The following is a 19,515-nucleotide window of genomic DNA, read 5'->3' on the forward strand; positions in this document are numbered from 1 at the left end:
GACGGAGGCCTAAAGCGAAGACGCTCCTTTTCCTGCATTGGGTCGTCCAACCAACAGGGTGAAGGCGAAAAGTACTTGTGCTTCTTCAATGACTTCTTACTCAAAAGCCAGACGATATGAAATGTGACAAAGACGAGCAGTCTCATGACCTTCCTCTCGACCGAGTCCATGAGCGATGCGGAGCCAGACGCCGGGCTGCGAGTAGCTTTAGGGACCGCTCCCTCAAAGCCTTCAGACTCATGGCCCAGCAGTCAGAGCACAACTTTGGGTTGTGGTCACGCTCCAAACACCACAGGCACGCTACATGCATATCTGTCATCGACATCATAGGGTGACAGGAGTCGCAAAGCTTGAAGCTGGTCTTACGGTACGACATCCTCAATGCACCAAGAAGTCAAAACAGACAAAAAGTCAAAAGGCCAGTCAAAAAGCAATTCAGGGTAGCTATTCTCTGGATCTACGCGAATGAAGGCGCGGAAAGAAAACAATCGACCTCGGCCACCGGGTGGTGTCTATATATGACCTGCGACTACATATCTGGTGACCACGACAGACGCGGAGTCAAAAGCACACAGGGGTACACTGCTCAAAGAAAAATCTCCGGATCCAGATTGATGGCTGGGAGAAATTCTAAGCTAAGGAATCTGCAACTAGAAGTCTCTATTTGATTTTTTATGTTCCACAAGCAGCCTGGGAGCTTGACCTGGCCCAGAGATTTCAAAACAACATGTTGTACCAAGTGCTAAATTCAGCAGAGATTTGACAAAATACATATTTACAGAAAAGGTAGTTGGGGCAATGAACAGTTCTACAAACATCAAAGTGATGGCAATGTTAATTTTTAGTAGGTATAACAAGAAGCACCAACGGGGCCTATCGATCCTTCTCAATGTGTACTCCAGTTGATTTTCCTTTACTTGAAAGGGGCTGAGGGCCTACTTCAAAACAAAACTGAGATATCAAGCTCAAAAGATGTGCTCCACTTTACTGTTCAAACAGTTTGAATATACCTTTCTGTTCATTATTGGGAAATCAATACTGGAAAAGGTTTAAAACTACACTACAGTGGAGTAACGAAAACGATGTGATGACAAACTCTTAGCAGTGACAATCAAACTTTGTGCCATTGGGTTAGCAATTGTGATAACTGCAAACAAAGCAATAGACTTGTAAGCTATTTGTATGAAAACAGCAACGCATGATGGTTTCATTAACATTTGCAGTTCACAAGACAGAATACATACATCTGAAACAATTTGACTAAAGCTGTGAATATTTTAAGTGCATTTAAACATATCAAATTCTGTGAACACTTACCCTATTGAACACCATGTGTCCGCACTTGCTTCCGACTTATCAATTGACTGTCTGTAGGATATGAAGGCATCCTGAACTTTCCCAATACTGGAATAGCACCTACAAGAAACAACTTGGTAAATTTTGATAGTATTTGAGGCATTTATATGTGATATTTCAGTGGAGCTGGTATGGTATGCATGTTCGGAGAGTAACATCTGTAAAAGGATTTATGTAAGAAAGTACCCTCTTTCTTGGCATGGTTACCCCTATTTTCTGCCTGTTGTCGGTGTGTTGGACTGTGTTCACTAGGATCCTGCTAACCAGGACCCCAGGGATTATGCTCTCTCCCTTTAAACTTGGTTACTTGAACCACGTACACCCCATGTAGGAAAATGCCACTGTTAGCACGATCGCCCCCCACCTTTTGCCTAGTGTTGAAGACAGCTTTGATTGGATGTGTGCTGGGAGCCTGCTAACCAGGCCCCAGCACCAGTGTTCTTTCCCTAAAACTGTACCTTTGTTTCCACAATTGGCACAGCCCTGGCACACAGATAAGTCCCTTGTAAAAGGTACCCATGGTACCAAGGGACCTGTGGCCAGGGAAGCTCTCTAAGGGCTGCAGCATGCATTATGCCACCATCAGGGTCCCCTCACTCAGTATATGGACACTGTTTGCAGCTTGTGTGTGCTAGTGGGGAGAAAAGACAAAGTTGACATGGCACTCCCCTCAGAGTGCCATGCCCACAAACCACTGCCTGTGGCATAGATACGTCACCCCTCTAGCAGGCCTTACAGCCCTAAGGTAGGGTGCACTATACCACAGGTGAAGGCATAGCTGCATGAGCACTATGCCCCTACAGTGTCTAAGGACATTGTAAGTGCAGGATAGCCATACTGATTATATGGTCTGGGAGTCTGTCATTACGAACTTCACAGCACCATAATGGCTACACTGAATACTGGGAAGTTTAATATCAAACTTCTCAGCACAATAAGTCCATACTGATGCCAGTATGGGATTTATTGAAAAATGCACACAGAGGACATCTTAGAGATGCCACCTGTATGTTAGCCCAACTACTAGAGCAAGGCTGACCGGTCTGTGCCTTGAACCCCCAACGGTTGGGTTACCTATACCCCGGAGACTGAACCCATAAGTGTGGTACTTACCTCAGAAACTGTACTTTACTTACCTCCTCCAAGAACTGTTGAACATTGCACTGTGTCCACTTTTAAAATACCCTTTTGCCATTTTAAAGAAAACCATATACAATATGGATTCTATTCAAAATCCTAAGTATTACTATGTCAAGTACCTTTCATTTGATGTACTTGCTTGCTAAATGAATCTTGTGGTTCTAGAAATAAATTAACAAAAGAATATTTTTCTATATAAAAACCTATTGGCCTGGACTTAAGTCATTGAGTGTGTGTATACAACAAAGGCTTAACAATACCCTCTGATAAGCCTAACTGCTCGACCACACTACCACAAATAGAGCGTTAGTATTATCTATTATTGCCTCTGTCAAGCCTTTTGGGGAACCCCTGGACTCTGTGCACACTATATATAATTTTGATATAGTATATACAGAGCCAGATTCCTACACCTACATTTGGTATACTGGTGCCCCCATGTAAGTCCCTAGAATATGGTACCCCAGGGAATGGGGGGTACCAGGGGATTCTCATGGGCTGCAGCATGTATTGCGGCACCCATGTGGAGCCCATGCAAAGTGCATCTGCAGGCGTGCCATTGCAGCCTGCGTGAAAGGGTGCATGCACCCTTTCACTACAGGTCACTGCAAGTCACCCCTATAGTAGCCCCTCCTAGCCTAGGAGGCAGGGTGCAAGTACCTATGTGTGAGGGCACCCTGCACTTGTAGAGGTGCCCACATAAACTCCAGTTCCATTTTCTAGGACTTCACAAGTGCGGGGACGCCATTTTACGCGTGTACTGGACCTAGGTCACTACCTATATCCAGCTACATAATGGTAACTCCGAACCTAGGCATGTTTGGTATCAAACATGTCTGAATCATACCACAATACTGTTGCCAGTGTTGGAAGTAAGATTCCATGCACTCTGGAGGCTGCTTAGAGGAAATCCAGCATTGCTCGTACCAGCCTTCTGGGGTTTTTTGGACAGCCCAAGCTGCTGCCACCCCTCAGACAGGTTTTTGCCGCATGCTGCTTGAACAGCTCAAGCCCAGGAAGGCAGAACAAAGGATTTCCTTTGGGAGAGGGGGTAACATCCTCTCCCTTTGGAAATGGGTGTTACATGGCTTGGGAGAGGTAGCCTCCCCAAGCCACTGGTATGCTTTGAAGGGCACATTTGGTGCCCATCGTGCATAAACCAGTCTACACCCCTTCAGGGATCCTCTAGTCCTTGCTCTGACGCAAAACTGGACAATGGAAAGGGGAGTGACCACTCCCCTGTCCATCATTACCCTGGGGGTAATACCCAGAGCACCTCCAGAGGGTCCCTGGGTTCTGCCATCGTGAATCCGAGGTGAGCAGGGACCTCTGGAAGCATCTGAGTGGCCAGGTCAGGCAGGTGACGTCAGATCCCCCTCCTGATAGGTGGTCACCTAAGCTAGGTGACCAACACCCCTTTCAGGGCTATTTAGGGTCTTCCTCTGGGGTGGATCCTCAGATTTGGCTTGAAAGATTCCAGCAGGCCTCCTCTGCAACCTCTACTTCTAGCCACTGGAACCGCTAGTGCACCCTCCAGGAACCGACAATCTGCATCCACGACAAAGACTCTGCTTGCAACATTGTTTCCACAGCTCCTTCCTGCTTCAGCAACATTTCCCTTGCTGTGCATCCTCCCAGTAAAGCAAGTTTTCAGCCTGCACGAGAAGGAAGAAGGAATCTCCCTTGGAGTTAAGTCTTTGATGCAGCTTAGTGAGCTCTTTAAAATCAATTGCGGTGAGGACTATACTTATAAAGAAGCTTTGACCAGTACAGACAGCTACCACTGCATTATTTTAATGGATTTCTTCAACTTTTCTTGCAGGAACAAACTTGCTAGAACTCACATCAGCAGCACTTCACGCAGAGGTTTTACTTTATTCTGGAGAATGGGAAATTTGAAGAAAACTATTCTGGAGATGATTTCTCCAAAAACCATTTTTTTTTTTAACTGAACGACAATGACCATGTTGAATCCATGCTGGTAAATGTTGTCCATGAAGAGAAATTCCTTCCAGTCTTTTTAATTCAGGAACTCATTTTGTGTTTCCTTTTCGTGGGGAAAGCCCTGTATCCCATTTCCTCTCCTTTGTTGATACTGTCTACTTTGTAGGGGAGGACCTAAACATGCTACCCTCCCTTCTCAGGACCTCATCTTTTTCCTCCAAAGCCTCAGGTGTGTAGTGTGACGGTAGCTTCTATGTTGAGATTCAGGCTTAAGCCAATACTCTATTTCATAGTCCATATGCTTTAACATGATGGGTGGAAGACTTCTCCCTGGAAAGAAAATTGTACTTACCCAGCAGACACCTGTTTGTGGCATGGAGTGCAGTAGATTCACATGCTCTGCATACTCCTGCCATCTAGTGTTGGGTTCGGAGTGTTGTAAGTTGTTTTTCTTAGGAGAAGCATTTCTGAGTCACAGGATTGAGTGGTGACACCGTCTCAGTGATACTGCGCATTGAGTCCTTTGTTAGACTGTTTCCCGCAGGTGGGTGAGAACGCATATAGAGGAAATATAGAGAAAGATGTCCATGCAAGTCTATCTACATATGTACAAACATATACAAATATAAGGTAACGAACCACCACAGGCATCCTGGGAGGAGGGACGGCGCATGTGAAACTACAGCACTACATGCCTCAAACAGATGTCTACTGGGTAAGTAACATTTTCCGTTCAATGGCATATGTGGCTATAGAAACACATGCTCTGCATAGACTGTAAAGCAGTCCCTCCATGAAGGTGGTAGCTAGTCTGTGGGAGTTAGTTGTTTGAAAAGGTGTTCCTAATACATCCTGCCCTACACTCTGGCTTGCTGACATACTTGTATACCTACACAATAATGCTTTCTGAATATATGTGGTGTAGACTAAGCAGCTGCTTTGAAATGTCAGCTAAAGGAATGTTTCCTAAGAAAGCCATGGTGGCTCCTTTTTTCCTAGTAGAATGTGCTTTATGAGTTACTGATAACTGTCTTTTTGCGTGAGCATAACAAGTTTGCATGCATTAAGCTATCCATTTGGCTCTACTATTTTTAGATATTGGATTACCCTCACGTGGAACAGAAAAACTACATGTAGCTCTTTAGTTTTCCAGAAGTGATTAGTCATCTCAATATAGTACATGAGCACCCACTTTACATGTCAAAGTGTGGAGGGCTCTTTCTGCAATTGAGTCAGGCTGGGAGAAGAAAACGGTAACTCAATGGTTTGATTGATATGGAATTGAGAAAACACTATGTAGGAACCTTGGGTTTGCACGAATAACCACTTTGTCTTTGTGCATATGCAAGAAAGGTTCTTCTAATGTTAAGCATGAAGATCACTAACATGTTTAAGTGATGTAACTGCAGCTAAGAATGCCACTTTCTAGGAAAGGATCTGCAAGGTCCAGAAGTGTAGTGAACCATGGCTGTGGTGCCAAGGTGGGATCTACAAGGATCATGGTGAGGGACATTTGTCTCATCTTCCAAAACAGGAATGGAATGAGGTAGAGAGGTGGAAAAGCATAAACAAATATCCTGGACCAGTTAATCCATAGAGCACTGTTCTTGGAAGAAGGGGGTGGGTACCTGGACAACTCCCCGGCTAAAACAACTGTGTGACAGGTGAGGAAGGAAAGTTTTCAGGGATAGAAATATTGCCTGAAGCTCCAGATAACGGTCGTGCATGGTTGGATGACTGAGATCCCAGAGTCCATGCACTGTGAGGTCCGAAAGATACACGACCCAACCTGTCGGATACATCCATGGTCGGAATGAGTGGGAGGCTCAGGGTCTCCAAAAGGTCGCCCTTTTAATAGGTTGGTGGTGTTACACCATTGCAGAGAGCAGCGAGTATGGCGGCCTAACAACACTCGATCCTGAAGGTGAGTCTGTGACTGAGACCAGTGACGAAACAGGCAATGCTGCAGGGGACGCATGTGAAGTCTGGCATGAGGAACGAATGTAATACAGGATGCCATCATTCCTAAGAGTTGCATGACAGTCTTGACTGTGTAGGTGAGATTTTCCTGAAATCGGGGAAGCATTAGCTGAAAAGTGTGAAAGCATGCTGGGCTGGGGTATGCTAACCCTAACTCTGCACTGAGAACAGCTCCCAGATATGGTTGAAGATATGGTTAAATCTGAAGCAGTTGTAGGTTGGACTTGAGAAAGTCGATTATGAACCCTAACTTGTGATGTCGGTTCAATGTTTGGGTGTCGGACTCAGCAGAGAGGAGACTGTCCTTGCAGAGGTAGAGTGCTGGGGCAGAGGCTACTTACAGCCTGAAGATCCCTCGGAGCATGAGTCAACAGCCCTTGGTTGCTGCAACAGTCGCGGTGCACAGGGATTCTGTCTTGGAGGAAGAGGCAAGGACTCACCGTCTTCCAAGTTGGACAGAAGGCAAAGAGGACCGAGAGCACCCCTCAGGACCGCCATTTGTGTTGGAGAATCTTCCCAGGTTCAAAGGACAGATGATTTAAGCAGACGGATGTAGTTTCCTTTGGTGCCTGCATATGCAGGGGGGTGACTCCTTCACTCCAAAGGGGGATTTCTTCTTCCTTCTTTGGTGCACCTGAAGTCTTGCCAACCCCAGATGATGCACAGCCATGGAAATGTTACAAGTTGCTGACAGGAGCCGCGGAAACAATGTTGCAAGGAGAGGTCGTCTCGGTAAAGCAGTCTTGTTCGGTTCCTGTGAAGTCCAGCAGCAGTTTCGGTGGAAAGAATAAGAGGTCGTTGCAGAGGACTCCCGGTGGAGTCCTGCATGCCAAATCTGGGGACACAACCGCAAGGGAGTCATTAAATAGCCCAAAAAGGGGCTTGGTTACTTTGCAGGAGGGGTCACTGACGTCATCTGCCTAACCTTACCAGTCAGATGCTCCCAGGGGCCTCTGCCCATATGGTTTTCAAGTTGGCAGAATCAAGTGGCCACTTGGAGCAGCTCTGGGCACCACCCCTGGGGTGATGGACAGGGGAGTGGTCACTTCCCTTTCCTTTGTTCGGTTTCGCTCCAGAGAAGGTACCTGGGTTTCCTTGACTGGTGCAGACTGGATTATTCAAAGTAAAATCAGTGGTTTGGGGAGGCTACGTCTCTCCAGTCTTGCAACACCTATTTCCAAGTGAGAAGAGGTTGCACTCACCCTCCCTCAGAAAATTCTTTGTTCTGCCTTGCCCTGCTTGAGCTGGTCAGGCAGCAGGAGGGCAGAATCCTGTCTGAGGGGCTGCAGCAGCGTGGGCTGCTCGCAGACACTGGAAGACTGTAAGAAGCAATACTGGGGGTCCTCTGAGGAGCCTCCTGAGTGTATGGAATCATGCCACCAATACTGACATCTGTACTGGGGCATGATTCTGACATGTTTGATACCAAACATGCCTAGGTTCAGAGTTATCATAATGTAGCTGTGCCAAAGGTAGTGACCTATGGCCAATACATAGCTAAAATGGCTTCCTTGTACTTACGAACTACAGGAAATTGTAACTGGAGATTGTAGGGCCACCCCTACTTCTGCAGGGTGGCCACACACACAGGGACCTGCATCCTGCCCTTTGGGCTGGAAGAGCCTACCATAGAGTTGAATCTAGCACAGTTCCAAAGTGGACCAAATGATCCTCCCAAAAGGAGCTAAAGGAAGCTATATCATCTAGATGAGCTGCACTGAAGCTTTCCAAGCCTTGGAGAACTTTGTTCACCACCCTTTGAAACGTTGCAGGGGTATTCTTCAAACCAAAGGGCATTACAGTGAAGTGATAATACCCATTATGTGTTGAGAATGCAGTTTTGACTTTTGCAGCATCAGATAACTTGATCTGCCAATATCCTGCAGTGCACTTAAATGTGCTGAGATACTTGGCTGCAGCCAAAGTATCTCTTAGTTCATCTGCCCTTGGAATTGGTTGGCCATCAGTCTTGGTGACTGCATTGAGGCCTCTGTAATCAACACAAAACCTCACATCCCCTTTTCCATTTTGGGAGAGAGGTTTGGGTACCAAGACTACAGGACTAGCCAAAGGGCTGTATGAAGGCTCAATGGCTCCCAACTCCAGCATCTTTTACACTTCTGCTTTGATGCATTCTCTGACATGGTCAGGCTGCCTACAGATTTTACTTTTTACAGGCAGACAGTCACCTATGTCAATTTCATGTTCACACAAGGTGGTTTGTCCAATGGTCAAAGAAAAGAGTTGTGAGAACTGATTGAGGAGATATCTGTAGTCAGATTGTTGCTGGTCAGAGATGCAATCAGCAAGGACTACTCCCTCCACTGATCCATCAACTGGGTTGTGGGATAAGAGGTCAGTGAGAGGGTCACTCCTCTTCCTGACCTTCATCAGGGTCCATGATCGAAGTCATGTTAGCCCTGTCATAATAAGCCTCCGGGTGAGTCACATGAAGCACCCTGTCGGGGCTTCTTGGAATGTCTAGGTCAACCTAATAAGTGACCTTACCCTTCTTCTCCACAATGGTGTGGAGGCCACTCCATTTATCTTGGAGTGCCCTGGAAGCCACAGACTCCAGGTCCCACACTTTCTGTCCTGGCTGGTGAACAGTCAGCACAGCCTTTTGGTCATGCCACTGCTTTTACAGTTCTTGGCTGGCCTCCTGGGTTTTGGTTGCCCTCTTCATGTACTCTGCCATTCTAGATCTTTGGGGAGTTGCTCACAGCGATCTCCTACAAGAGCAAGTGGACCCCTAACTGGGTGTCCAAGCAGAAGCTCAAATGGACTACAGCCACTCCCTTCTGTGGAACTTTCTATACGCGAAGAGGAGGCAAGGCAATAGGACATCTCATCATGCATTTTTTTTTTTTTTTTTTTTTTTTTTAAAGAGAGTCCAGTGACCATGCCTTTTAAGGTTTTGTTAAATCTTTCAACTAAACCATTTCTTTGTGGATGGTATGGGGTGGTGAATTTATATGTTACAACACTCTCTTCCGCATAGCTTTCAGACATGCAGTTTGTACCTGTAACACCATCTCCTTAGTAAAACCCACCCTGGAGAAAAATCCCAGGAGGGCCATGGCCACTTCAGTGGCTGTAGTGGTCCTAAAGGAGATTGCGTCTGGGTAGCTGGTGGCAAAGTCCACTACCACCAGTATAAATCTGTTTCCAAATGCAGTTGGAGGGCCCAAGGGGCCAACAGTGTCTATCCCCACCCTCTCAAAGAGTACCCAACCACTGTAAGCTGAATTGGTACTGTTTTGCCACTGGCTTGATAGGTAAAACAGGAGCAACAAAACTCGTGCTCTTAGAAATATAAGGCCAGTGAAAGTGAGAGACAAGTCTGTCCCAAGTCCTGCTTTGCCCAAACGGTCTGCAAGGGGACTATCATGTGCTAAAGTCAATAGGGACACCCTAAACATTTGAGGAATGACTAACCTCCTGGTTGCACCATGCTTTGGGCCCCTTGCCTCAGAATAAAGGAGGCCTTTGTCCCAGTAGACCTTGTGTCCCACTGACATTCCAGCTTCCTGAGCGGCAGCTTGCTGCCTCAGGCTTTCCAGAGAAGAACAGTACTTCTGTCCCAGGCTAAGTTCCTCACTGGTGGGTATCACTGCATCTAAGATCTCAGTTGTATCAGCTTTAAGCTCCTCTGGGGCAGGTTTCACCCAAGGGGAAAGATTCCTCTCCATGAGGAGTGGGACTCTTGAGGGGGGTGTGGCTTGCCAGCCAAGATGGCGGACGCGAGCTAAGTGCGCTCTGCGGCGACACCCCATTTATCTGTCCATTATACAGATTTGGGGGGCCAATCGGAACGAGTGCCAGCACCCAGCCGACTGCTGAGCCCCCCTGGAGTAGGGGGAGCGATTTGGAAGCACAGCGGGTTCACCTAGACTGTGGTCGGGAAACCAGCCTGTGCGCAGGGAAGGGGGGCGTGGCCTGCCCCGAAGTTGTCGCTCTGCCTGGAACAGAGGGGCCTGGGCCTCCGCAGCAGATTCTCCAGGTCTGAGACCCGCCGCAGCACTGGCCGCTGGATTGGACTGACGATGGAGGTGCCGAGGCCGCCTAGTCAGAGTTGAGCGGCTACCCCGATTGGCCTTGTGGACTTGACCGGACGTGGCTTGGGCCCCGCGGGCGTTGGGTGCACGAGTCCTGCTGCAGCCGGGCCACCGGGGTGCTGGAGATGGGTCTAGGGGGACGACGCCTGGGTGGAGGGTGGAATGTAGTGGAGTCCTGGACCTGTCAGATGGTGAAGGCCCGCAGGGGTCCAACTTATTAGCGATGGTGGAGAATTTGGGGGGGGGGGTAGAGTAAGTGGGATTGTGCCAGCAGCAGAACCCAGCTGAAGTGAGCGGTCACTGCCCCGTCTGGCCAGCCTTCCCATCCAGCCCACTTTGGACCAACTGGTCAATATCGATGATCGTTGCTGTAACCGGCGCATGGCAGGGGTGAGCCGGTGAGACCCCCTGTGCGGACGTATGCCGAGGTGAAGGGGGCTGCTTGTGCTGCTGCGCCTGACTGCAACGCTGCACATGCAGGCAGGCCCCCTATATGGACGCTCCTACGAGTGAGCCCACCCCTGTGGCTTGTGTTGCAATGCTAGGCCTCCCCCCAAAAGACAACATGGCGGGTCGCCTCTGCTCTGGAAACACAGCCACACTGCAAACGCCGCAAACGGAGACTCTGTCCCTAGATGGCAATAAACTGTATGCGGTGCTGGAGGCAGTGGAACGTATAGGCACCTCTTTGGAGCAAGCACGAAGCTCGTTGGAGGGTAAAATTGACAAGGTGGACAGTGATCTCACCCTTTTGCATGTGGATCACCGCAAGCTAGCGGATAGAACCCGCACGCTAGAGGACCAGCTCCAGGACCAAACGCCTAGGACGGACCAACTGGAGTCTTCGCTGCAGAATGCATTGGACCGAATAGAAACTCTGGAACACTGTGTAGAAGATGCAGAGGGTTGCGCCAGACAATCTCAGAATTATAGGCCTACCGGAAGGCGCGGAGAACCCAGACGCAGTTGCCTACACTGAGTCCTGGCTCCGTGAGCTGCTGCCGAAAGGCTAGCTGACGTCCCTTTTCTCGGTTGAGCGAGCCCACATGGTCCCTACTAGGGCCCGCCATCCGGGCGCTAGATCGAGGCCATTCCTTCTCGGGCTTTTACACTATGCAGACAGGGGCATTATATTACAGGCGGTGAGAATGCTGCCTGCAATCCGAGTGCACAACAGCCCAGTTATGATTTTCCCTGACTACACCACTGCTGTGCAAAGAGCGTGCATCCTTCCAACCGGTCAAGCGCAGACTCCGCTCCCTCAAACTGTCATACTCCCTTCTCTACCCGGCCAAATTGCATGTAGTGGCAGACAAAACGCACTTCAACACACCGGAGGCGACATCGGACTGGTTGGAATCTACGGGATTGATCAATCAGCGTGACCCTGACACATCTGAGTCGGCAACTCAGGACCTTCAACCCCGTAAACGTAGGAATCGTAAGAGGCAAGTGGCTGCCTTGGGAGAGGTGTGACACGCTCCTGACCTGGAACAAATTATGCAGGAACGCCGCTGTGCATTGCAGACCGTGACAGCCATCAGTGTCTTATCAGTAGCTTTGGGTGGAGAGGCAGACTTGACTAATTCCAGCGGCGCAGGGAGTTCCTCCCCTGGGACGTCTTCTGCGCTCGGGTCATCCCACCGCCCAGCGGTGACACCTCAGACAGCTGATGAACTACTCTGACTTTACCCAACTATTACAAAATTTACTGCTTAGCAACTAGCTGTAAAGTTCCATGTTAACTGTATAATTCGAATAACTATAGCTGACATACCACATAACTCAATATTGCGTGTGACTGAATGTGCGTTTGATGCTGCTGATTCTGCTCTTATGGCCATAGAGACCAGAGACCCCGGGCAGAGGGAGCAGAGACCCCGGGGAGAGAGGGAGCAGAGACCCCGGGGAGAGAGGGAGCAGAGACCCCGGAGAGAGAGAGAGCAGAGACCCCGGAGAGAGAGAGAGCAGAGACCCCGGAGAGAGAGAGAGCAGAGACCCCGCTATAAGTCCTTCTCTGCTACACTCGCACCTCGCCTTCTCTGCCTATATGAACAGGTGCTACAGGAGGCGGCCCTGCCGGCTTCGCAGTGCAAGGCATTGCTGGTGTCGCTCCCTAAGCCAGGCAGGGATCCCTCTGAACTGGGCTCCTACAGGCTGCTGGCGATGCTCAATACTGACTACAAAATATTGGCTAAGATCCTGGCAGTTCGTTTGGCACCCTTGGTCCCGAAACTGGTGCACTCAGACCAAAATGGCTTTGTGCCAGCACAGGACACCTCACACAATATCCGACACCTATTTAGAGTCATGCACTACTCAAACACGAGATTGGCCTCGAGCGGGATGCCTGGTTCTCGACCTGGAGAAGGCCTTTGACTCTCTGGAATGGTCTTACCTATTTGAGTCGTTGCGCCGATTTGGGATCGCCCCACATTTCCTGCACATGATCCAGCTGTTGTATACCCAGCCCCGATCTAGGGTTAAGGTTGCCACATTTATATCTGGTCCGATAGAGGTGGGCAGAGGTACCAGACAGGGCTGCCCCCTCTCTCCCTTGCTGTTTTCTTTAGCGATGGAGCCTCTGGGCTGTGGAGTTTCATAGGGCAGGGCAGGCCTGGGGCATCCCATTGGCAGATGGCCTACACATCATATCTTTATATGCAGACAATCTTCTTTTGTACCTCTGAGATGTGGACCACATCCCTCCCGATATTGCAGTAATCCTACACCGTTTCGCCTCACTCTCCGGTCTAAGTGTCAACTGGGCGAAGTCCTGCCTTTTCCCCTTTGATCCTGGACTGCCAGACCCGGGGCTGAGAATTTCTGGAACAGCTGTCCCCTGGCAGCCCAGGACCTTCCGTTATCTAGGCATACAGATATTCCACGCGGAGAGGGACCTCCACGATGGTAATCTTCGCAGAGCAGTGTCCTCTATACGATCACAGATGACTTTCTGGCAAACTTTGCCACTCTCGGATGCCGGCAGGATTGCCTTCTTAAAATGGTGGTACTCCCTTGCCTCCTAGACTACTTCTCCAATTTGCCCTACTATATCCCGGCTGGCTTCTTCCGCAAATTGGAATCTAGAAGGCGGGAATTCATCTAGAATAAAGGCCGTTGTAGAGTGGAATTGAAAACACTTTATCTGCCCCTTACCCAGAGTGGCCTCTCGGTTCCGGATATGGAACATTATTACCTGGCTTCCCAGCTTCAGTGGGTGGCACGTTGCCTGGCAGGCCTTCAATTAAACAATACTGCAACCAATTCCCCTCCCTGGACGCTAACTCGGATATCGCATCTCTTTCACCCACTTACCATGACACTGCCTCCTGCGGAGCTGCTACTAAGCGTGGCTCACCGCTGTTACCGTAGGTCTCTGTGCCACACAAGTGACTATTCCTTATGCACCAGCATTGGCCTTACTCGGTGTGCAGCGCGGCGCAACCCTCACAACTACTGCTGAACTGGGCCCTTGGCACGCAGCTGACCTCCACACACTGGGTTATCACTATAACAAGGGTGTCTTTTTGCAGTTTGATGAGCTCCCGACGGAGATGGGGCTACCCCCAGGGCAGTTTCTTTTGTACAATTCCTTGCTGAGGGCGCTATTGCGTAGATGGGGGGCTATGACCTCCGAGCCTCCCACGCATCTGCTAGTGCAATACTTACAAGTTATGTGACAAGGCAGGCACCTGATACATTGGTTTACTGATGCTCTTCGGACACTTACATTGAATGCCCATACCACTTTGCGAGCCGCTTGGGAGGGTGACCTAGCGAGGCCTTTCACTGACGTCACTTGGTCGGGGGCACTCTCCAGCCATACTAATGTCCCCCGCAATGCCAGATTCCACCTTATTCAATTTTACATAGTCCACAGAGCTTATCTCACGCCAGCCCGCATTAACAAATATTTTAATCGCACAGACACCGCTTGCCCTCGCTGCAATTTAATTGGAGCGGATTTCCTCCATATGCTCTGGTCTTGTCCTTCCTTAAGCACTTACTGGCATGGAGTCACCTCATCCCTATCCACATACATGTCACGTCCACCGCTGTTAAATTGTGGCTCCTGTCTCTTGGGCCTCTTTCCTAGAACCAAAAAGCAAAAAGCAACCACAAGGTTCCTAGACTTAGGACTTCTGACAGCCAAGCGTCTCATCACTAAACAGTGGAAATCCACTGAACCCCCAATGGTGCTGGCCTGGAGGCGCTCCTTTGTGATATGGGCGGAGGGAGCTGCACTGCGACGTGAGGATGCCCTGGGCATATGCAAGTACCCCCTGTCCAATAGTTGTGATAAAATGTTGGCACAACTGCGTAGGACAGAACACAGCATAGATAGTGACAGTGCGGTGCCGCCCGACGCCGAACTGGTGCCAACTTGACCCCGGTTTATGCAGAATCTATCACCTGGTTGCATATTGCTGTGCCTTCTCTCATAGGTTCCTGATGCTCCCACTTGATTGTCCCTAGTCCGATGTGGCCCAGATACGAGTGGTACCGCAGGGACAATACTGAATTGAAAGACAACCGGGCTTCGGGACTGGGAGGGGATGGGGACGGGCTCTAAGTTTTGTTGTCAGGTTCACTAGTTTTATGTAATTCTAGCTCTTATTGTTCAACTCACATTTATAATATTGGCTGCCTGTACAAGGGGCCCCGTTTACACCAGAGTTGCACGGATATGGACTTATCTAGTAGTCGTTCAGACTATGTAGCCACCACCGCCAAGAAACTATCTTCCGGTGCACTCTTGGATTTTTGTTACTCTAATACAGCTGTGCAAATGGTTCTCACTGCAATCATCTCATTGTGCCGATCGGATAGCATTGTTTCCTCCTCTAGGACTTTGATTGTATATACAATGAAAGTACCACCTGTATCTAAACTGCATTAATTTCAATACATTCTGTATGGTATGAACTGGAGCTATGTTCTTTGTCCAAAAACTAATAAATGTGTTTTTTTTTTAAATGAGGATTGGGACTCTCACCTGAAGTATGGACGGGGGCATAGTAATGTGACTTTTTAGCATGGTCAACCAAACATTTTGGCTGTTGTCAGTGTGCTTAGACTGTTTTCACTGGGATCCTGCTAACCAGGACCCCAGTGATTGTGCTCTCGCCTTTAAATTTGGTTGCCTTTACACCCCACAATTGGCACACTGGTGTACCCCTGTAAGTCCCTAGCATATGGTACTTAGGTATCCAGGGCACTGGTATACCCAAGGTCCCCTTTGGGCTGTAGCATGCATTATGCCACCCATGGAAGCCCATGCAAACTGGTGCATGCATACTTTCACTGCTGCTCACTACACCAGGTCACTAAGTCACCCCTATGGTAGGCCTTTCCAGCCCTAAAGACAGGGCGCAGGTCCCTGTGTGTGTGGGCACCCCTGCAAGAGCAAAGGTACACCTACCAACTCCAGTTCCAATTCCCTGGAATTCCCGACTGCAGGGAAAACATTTTAGCTATGTACTGGCCATATGTCACCACCTATGGTCCAGCTACATAATGTTACCTCTGAACCTTGCCATGTTTAATATCAAACTTGTCAGAATCTGACCCAATACTGAGGCCAGTATTGCTGGCATGATTCCATGTACTCTGGGGGCTCCTCAGAGGACCTCTCAGTATTGCTCCTACCAGTCTTCTAGGGTCTGCGAGCAGCGCACGCTGCTGAAGCCCCTCAGAGAGGATTCTGCCCTCCTGCTGCTTGACCACCTCAAGCAGGGGAAGGCAGGACAAAATATTTACTGTGGGAGAGGGGGTGCAACTTCCTCTCCTTTGGAAATAGGTGTTACAAGGCTGCGGAGGGGCAGCATCCCAATGCGACCGGCTTGTTTTGAAGGGCACATTTGGTGCCCTTCTTGCATAATCCAGATTACCCCGGTTCCTGCTCTGGCGCTAAACTACACAAACGAAAGGGGAGTGACCATCCTTCTGTCCATCACCACCACAGGAGTGGTGCCCAGAGCTCCTCCAGGTAGCTACTTGATTCTGCCATATTGAAGCCAAGATGGGCAGAGGCCCTGGGAGCATCTGAGTGATCGGGTTGTGCAGGTACCGTCAGTGACTCCACGACCTTGCAAAGTGACCAAGCCCCTTTTTGGTCTATTTAGGAACTCCCTTGCAGGTGGGTTCCCAGATTCGGTGTGCAAGACTCCACCAGGACTCCTCTGTAACAACCTCTATTGCTCCTAGCCACTGGAATTGCTGCTGGACTTCACAGGAAACGAACAAGACTAACACCGAGACGACCTTGCCCTGCAGCATTGTTTACACGGCTTCTCTCAGCACTTAGCAACATTTCCACAGCTGTGCATACTCTGGGGTTGGCAAGACTTCAGTTGCACCAAAGAAGCAATAATTAATCCCCCTTGGAGTGAAGAAGTTACTCCCCTGCATCTGCAGGCAGCAACATCTGGCTGCTGAGATCTGCTGTCCTCTGAAACTGCGAAGATTATCCAACACAGGTGGTAGTTCGGAGGGATCCTCTGGGTCCAATCTATCGTCTGTCCAACTTGAGACGGTGAGCCCTTGCCTCTTTCTCCAGGACAGAATACCTGTGCACCATGACTGCTGCAGCAACCAAGGCTTGTGGACTCTTGCTCCGATGGATCTTCAGGCTCAAAGTAGCACCAGTCCCCAGCACTCTAACTCTGCAAGAGCAGTCTCCTCTCTGCTGTTCCAGCAACGTGGGACTCCTTCAGGTGTGCTGTGCTGGCCTCACTGCGGCTTAAACTGCCTGCTACCAGTGGGTTGCTTGTGGGGACTCAGACTGCTTCTACTAGCTCTCCTGCCTTCCTACAGTCAGCCAAAACTCCCTTCAAAGGTAGAGTCCCCAGGACCTTGCTGGTCCTCTCCAGCCCTGCAAATCTTCTGCAGCTCCACCTTGCCTTTCCTTGTGCTTGTTGGTGGTCCTCCTGACCACTGACACATTTGCATCCCGGCAACCGTCGAGGTACAGCTCCTAAACTACTTCAAGGACTCCCCACCCCCCAGCTCCTGTACTCCGCATCAGGCCTTCGCCCATGGAAGGGTGGGCATTGCCTTCTGCCCTGCCTAAACACTCCTGCGTGGACTGGACTCTGCCCCCTTGTTTTACAGGTCCTTTTCATCCGGAATCCACCATTGAGTTCCACTGGTCTAATCCTGTTCTTGCATTGTTTTAATTTAAGTCCCCTTCTTAGCCTAAGGGATGACCAGGTAACTTACCTCTGCTCTCTTGGTCACTGGGGATCTTCTGGATTCTCACCTTTTGGGGTTCCATACTCTCCCAGCCCTTGGCTAACTATTCCCTATCCTCTGTTGGAGGACCCATCCTCCCCCCGCCACCCCGGCAATCCCTCTCACAGGGTCTGTAGTATTTCTTGCTATTTCTAAAGTTTCTATGCTAATTCCTAGTACTTACCTCCAGAGACGGGGATTGCCTATAGTTTTCTAGTTCAGTGTTACTATAATAAAGTACCTTTATTTTTGCAACACTGTGTGGCACCTTTCATGTGTGATAAGTTACTGTGTGACTACCATGGTATTTTAAGTGCTTCACACTCCTCCTAGATAGGCTTGGCTGCTCACCACAGCTACTTTTGATGATGGGTGAACCAACAAGAGTAAATGGCGCTGCTTGTCATATATCCACTATATTTCAAATGCTAATGATGGTGCACTTAAAAGGAGATCACCCTCTGCATCTTGATCTTAGTGACAAATCACTAATGGTTAAATACATATATGTAAGGCACACATCCAACAAGTCCATTTAAATTAATGTCCATATCTTTATTCGATAATTCGACCACAATTGTGCATATCCTTATTCTTAGAATCTTGAATTTCCAGTCAGTTGGTATTCCGTCACTACCAAAGTTCACCAACATCCATGCTTGCCAACACGTGTTTCGTCAGAGGTGTACCCCATGACTTCCTCAGGGCTGTAATTAATACATATATTTTAAATTATCTATACAATCCATATCAACCACAACATTAATCAGAAAATTGTAATTAGTGTTCTTCCTTCATGCAAAGAGTGGGAAATATATTTTGTAGCAATTCATGCCACCTCCTAAATAAAAATATTACGTGAGGTCCATGTATTGCAAAAGTGCTCAATTGACACTATTAATTAGAAATGTGTGCACAACAATCTTCATGCAATTACAATAAAGGGATTAAAGAAGCAACCAGACATTTTTAAATAGACAACTCAGTACTTATTCCATATTTACAAATGATTCACCTCCTTTATATGACCAAAATCGATTTTACACATAATGTTGCCATATGCCATGGACAGAAGTCCTGCCCTACTCAGGAAAGTCTTAGGCAGAAAGCTGCTGCTCAGGAAGCAGGGAATGTCAGTGGGGCCCAAAAGGTCTTTTGGGAAAATGCCATCCTTCATTCTGAGGGAAGGAACTCCAAACCTGGTACAACCAGGAGTTGGTCATCCCCCAAAAGTTAAGGGTGTTACCAATGACCTATGCACATGACATTCTGCTTTCAGGCCATTTGGGGCAAAGCAAGACTTGGAACAGACTTGTCTCACTTTCACTGGCCTCATGTCTGAAGACACAAAGGAGTTTTGTCGCTCCTGTGTGACCTGTCAAGCCAGTAGCAAGACAAGTGCCACTCCAAAAGCTCCCCCCCTCTAATTCCACTACCAGCGATTGGGGTACCCTTTGAGAGGGTGGGGATAGACATTGTTCGCCCCTTAGACCATCCAACTGCATCTCGGAACAGATTTATACTGGAGGTGGTGGGTCATGCCACCAGTTACTCAGAAGCAATTCCCCTCATGACCACTACAGCCCCTGCAGTGGCCAGGGCCCTCCTGTAAATTTTCTCCAGGGTGGGTTTTCCTAAGGAGGTGGTATCAGACAGAGGTACAAAATTTGTGTCTGCACACCTGAAATATATGTGGAAGGAATGCGATGTGACATACAAATTCAGCACTCTTTATCATCCACAAACAAAAAGGATAGTTGAAAAACTCCAGAGGCGATTGGATTTCCTATTGCCTTGCTTG

General features: G+C 48.7%; 1 protein-coding gene across 2 annotated transcripts in view; it reads right to left on the reverse strand.

Moving 5' to 3' along the window:
- Positions 1–19,515, reverse strand: part of KDM6A (lysine demethylase 6A) — a 709,557-nt gene that overhangs the window by 451,060 nt on the left and 238,982 nt on the right. For both annotated transcript variants that reach the window (XM_069204190.1, XM_069204189.1), the window contains exon 11: positions 1,318–1,416. In XM_069204190.1, coding sequence (XP_069060291.1) covers positions 1,318–1,416 — 99 coding nt within the window. The remainder of the gene's footprint in view (positions 1–1,317; positions 1,417–19,515) is intronic.

Source organism: Pleurodeles waltl, chromosome 8, assembly GCF_031143425.1.
Source record: "Pleurodeles waltl isolate 20211129_DDA chromosome 8, aPleWal1.hap1.20221129, whole genome shotgun sequence".
Classification (NCBI taxonomy): Eukaryota; Metazoa; Chordata; class Amphibia; order Caudata; family Salamandridae; genus Pleurodeles; species Pleurodeles waltl.